This window comes from Mandrillus leucophaeus, unplaced genomic scaffold (genome assembly GCF_000951045.1).
Source record: "Mandrillus leucophaeus isolate KB7577 unplaced genomic scaffold, Mleu.le_1.0 Scaffold134, whole genome shotgun sequence".
NCBI lineage: Eukaryota > Metazoa > Chordata > Mammalia > Primates > Cercopithecidae > Mandrillus > Mandrillus leucophaeus.
This window is the reverse complement of record NW_012101299.1, coordinates 3,617,950-3,622,195: the sequence shown is the minus strand read 5'-3', so window position 1 is coordinate 3,622,195 and position 4,246 is coordinate 3,617,950. Positions and strand designations below refer to the sequence as shown.

At 40.9% G+C, this 4,246-nt stretch overlaps 1 protein-coding gene across 3 annotated transcripts in view; it reads right to left on the bottom strand.

Moving 5' to 3' along the window:
• The window catches only part of RNF32 (ring finger protein 32), a 40,728-nt gene that overhangs the window by 18,005 nt on the left and 18,477 nt on the right, over positions 1-4,246 (bottom strand). For all 3 annotated transcript variants that reach the window (XM_011973083.1, XM_011973085.1, XM_011973084.1), the window contains 2 exons: positions 853-885; positions 180-304 (listed from right to left, as the gene is read on the bottom strand). In XM_011973083.1, the coding sequence (XP_011828473.1) occupies positions 180-304; positions 853-885 (158 nt within the window). The remainder of the gene's footprint in view (positions 1-179; positions 305-852; positions 886-4,246) is intronic.

The window sequence follows — 4,246 nt, the reverse complement described above, 5'->3', positions numbered from 1 at the left end:
AAACCCGGGAGGTGGAGCTTGCAGTGAGCTGAGATCCGACCGCTGCACTCCAGCCTGGGCGACAAAGCGAGACTCTGTCTCAAAAAAAAAAAAAAGAAAAAAACCAAAAAAAACAAGTTAGTTGTCACAGCCTGACCTGTAAGTGTCTGCTTAGCGCCAAATGGGCCTGGCGTCCTCACCTGGTCACACACTTTATTCTGAACAGGCGAGCCCCATCGTGTATCACTCGGGTTTGATACTGGTTCTTTCTACAGAGAGGACACGTTTTCTTGTTTGTGAACTTTTCAAAAGCCTGAAGACATGCCTGAAGAAAAACATTTCACTTAAAATTTTATAATTACTTATAAACAACGTCTTTACTTCCAATGTTAGTGTTCTAATTACAGTGTTCTTTTCTCCCATAACTATGAAACTTAGCCCAGTTTAGGTTATCAAGTGAGGAAGTTTCATCAGGTGCTACCACCTTCCTCAGGAAACCTGTTCCAAAAGTGATTTCTTACAAGAATATACATGCAAAGACATCAAAAACTTCTGAAATCCACTAGCACAAAGGTGAGTCATGCGTGTCTATGGGACCACATGCAGATCGATCATTTGATTTTAGCTGTCACTGACACACATTACTGACAACAATCTGTTACATAAACATTTGTGGTTCTTTTGTCACAAAACTCATGATTTTCAAAATAGGATGAATTGTACTGTAGCCTACAGTCACGTTTCTTTAACTATAGATGGTGGTGATGAATAAAATAAATGGCTCTTCTCAGGAGCCTTGAAAATGACTATAGTTTCTCTGCGCTGTAAGAGCGATGTGTGGGGCACCTGAGCAGGCGTGAGGGGCGGACTTACTCTGTGGAACACATGGGAGCATGAAAGCAGCACCTGTTCATGAGGAAACAGAACGACATTGAAGTTGACAAAAGAGAAGCAGCATGAATGCAACAGTTAAACTCCTGAATGCTTAGAAGGTAAGCTGTATTATTTCTTTAAAAATTAAAAAGGCAAATTTATAACTTTGATGTTTATACTATTTATTGTTTGTTTAGCACAGCACAAGTATATACTCTAAACAAGAAAAATTAATGATCTGAAATATCAAATAAACACATGAAGTTTGATATGTAACTATTAAAATGAGTGTATACGTAAGAGCGAAACAATGACAAAATGAGTGTTTCCCTTAGATGCGGGCAAAGACTGCACACTGGAGGGGTGAGGAGGGGGCCTGTCCAGTGGGGCCAGGGAAACGCTAAGGAAATACCATTTCGGTCTTTGTTCAGCTCAGTTGTGCCCCCAGGTTTTGTGAAATCATAGCCCTACTGAGATACAATTCTGACAGTCTTAAGTTTAAATAGCAACACATCACGGAGACACAGGAGTCCTTTTTTTTTAATGCAGGGAGTGTGATCACAAGAAAACTTCACCTTTCTGTGACCCAAATTCCCCACTAAACAGTGATATTCTGGGCTGTGACAAAAGACTGACGCTTAGACCAAATGAAGGCGGCAGTGGGTACTCAGTAGAAGGGACAGAGCCACCAGCCCACCAGCGCCAGGCCCTGCGGGCTGCCACACGAAGGCCAGGCTTCCCTTGGGGCGGGGCCGCTTCCAGCAATGGGGAGGAAAGTGGGGGAACTTGTGAGACGGAGCAAAGCGGTGGGGGCAGGCGGAGGGCTGGCCCTTTCTGTCAAGAGTCTGACTCGGGTGACTGCAGTCTGGGGCCCTCCCGGGGGAGGTTTCAGTCTCAGGCGGCCCAGGATGCCTGCTGTGGGGAAAACTTAACAGTTTTTAAAGTGAATCCCACCTGCCTTCACTCAATGCGTGCTTTTCTTCTTAAATGGAAGAAATACAGAAATAAGTAGAACTCAGAAAGCTGTAAAACCTTTTCTTGAAACTTATTGCCAAGAGTAAGTCTGAATTGAATAAACTCAGTAATATGGGTCCTTTTTTATTACTACCATTGAATAGCAATCTTTTCTATACTTCATTCATCCTTTATAGAATACTTTTCAGTGTTTCCTCAACATACATTCTATCTATATTGAGCAACATTAGACTCCAGTATATTAAAGTGTTATCTTTTTAAAGATCCACAAATATTTCTTATTGGCAAACACTCTCTGGTGTAACAAAAATCAAGGAGTAAGTGGTGGAAAACATACTAAAAATGGCCTAGAAGGTAGGACTGGATTCCAGCAGGACTCCATACTTTCTAAGCTGGCCTACTAGGAACCATTTGAATTATTTTTTATTTCCTCATCTGCTAAATGGGCACAATGCCTACTATATGAAATTAATTGAAGGCCCTCTGAAATCATTAAATGTTGTAAAAATGCCAACTATTGTTTATAACTAAGGAAAAATCTGAACACGGAAACGATCATTAGAAGTGCCAAATATACAGGATAGGGTCTATATCAAAACCAAATAAAAATAATAGAATTTAGGGAGAAATTTATAAAAAACAGAAAGAAATGTTGGGCAGGGTACACCCTGATGCCCATAAGATACTAACTTTCACTTTTCATTCTTCATACAGACACTCCAGGCTCGATATTTTAGTATAAGAAAGAGGTTGCTTAGCCAGAAAGACACCCTCTGATTTTATTCACAGTTTTGCTACCTAAAGTACTAAATTATCCTAGACAATTTGTGGTTTTAGGGCTAAAATCTGTCCAAAATACCCAACTTTCACATACGTAAGATTAGGTCCTGATAGAGAAATGGAATAAGTATGTCTAAAGTAAATTATGAATTCAAATTAGTGAAGAGAAGTGTAACTGTTGTGAGCTTTCTGCAGATGAAACTTACTCAAATTCAGCGAAGACTCAGAGTTCATTTGCCCAGACTGTAATAAGCCTGGGTTCCCAGGCTACGAACTCCAAGGCTGATTTTAACTGTATTTGCTGTATTTTCTCAGCAAATCTCTGAGGGCCTGCTATGCAGGAAGCGTCATGCCACACTCCGTGGGAAATCATTACAGGGCAATCGTGCGCGCGCGCGCGCGCACACACACACACACACACACACACACACTTCTGATAAATCTAAGTGTCCCCAACTTCAAGAGACTGTTTTTTTAGTTAGGCAGACAAAATATGTATAGAAAAAACCCTACATGCATTCTCTCTCTCTCTGTGTGTGTGTGTGTGTGTGTGTGTGTGTATTATCTGTTAACCCAGAGTAGTATCATCAATCTTACTATGGTAAAGTTTCATGAATAGAAATCATTAAAAGATTTTACTTTTCTTAAAGATTTTCTCATAAATTCTTTGGAGACATTCAAGCACAGTTTTTTTTTTTTCTCTTTTCTTTTCTGACTCAAATCACAAAACAACTTAAAGAGTTCCTCTGCTTTCATCCTTCCCGCACTGGGACACAGCTGCTCCTGGGAAGCCCCCCAGTTGTCTGCACGGCCACATGGGGCCTGTTGAACAGAAACATTCCTTTTGTACAAACGTTAGTACTTGAGAATACCAGTCAGTAAACAAACAAAACTATTTAATGAGGGTGTTTAGCTCTTCACACACTTTAATTAATGGAAGTGTGTGAGGCTCACACAAGAGGACGAAACTGGGAAAAGGAAGCCTGGAATCTTAGGCTGCAGCTCTGGGCCTCATCCCTAGGCAACAGCCCAGGATTTCTCTAGCTCACCCTCATACGCTAAACACCTGAGGTCGAAGCTCGAATTCTTCTTTACAGATGGGGCACGGCTGCACCGAGTCCCCTTGCAGGAGGGAGCGCTGTTTCACCTTCTCCCATTCATCAGATGACAGCTGAGGTGGTGGAGGCCCAATGAGGCCCAACTTCTGTGCTAAAGGAAGACAGCAGACAGCACAGACAGCAGTTAGAATGTCTTTTAGCATACGGCACCCACCTATAATTTTAATGACACCATTTGCAAACAATTATTAAAGAACTACATATAGATCACATACTTTATTTCATAATAGAAGCTGTCCCTTGGTATCCACAAGGAAAGTGTTCCAGGACGTCTCAAGGATGCTCAAGTCCCTGACAGAAGATGGTGGAATATCTGCATACAACCCATGCATATCCTCCTGTATACTGCCAATCATCTCGATTACCAATAATTCCTAATGCAAGTGCTATGTAAATAGCTGTTATACTATATTGTTTTTAATTTGTATTATTTTGATTGTCCTATTGTTATTTTTTACTCCTTTGTTAAAATTTTGATTTGTGGCTGGTTGAATCTGTGAATGCCAAACCCACAGATACAA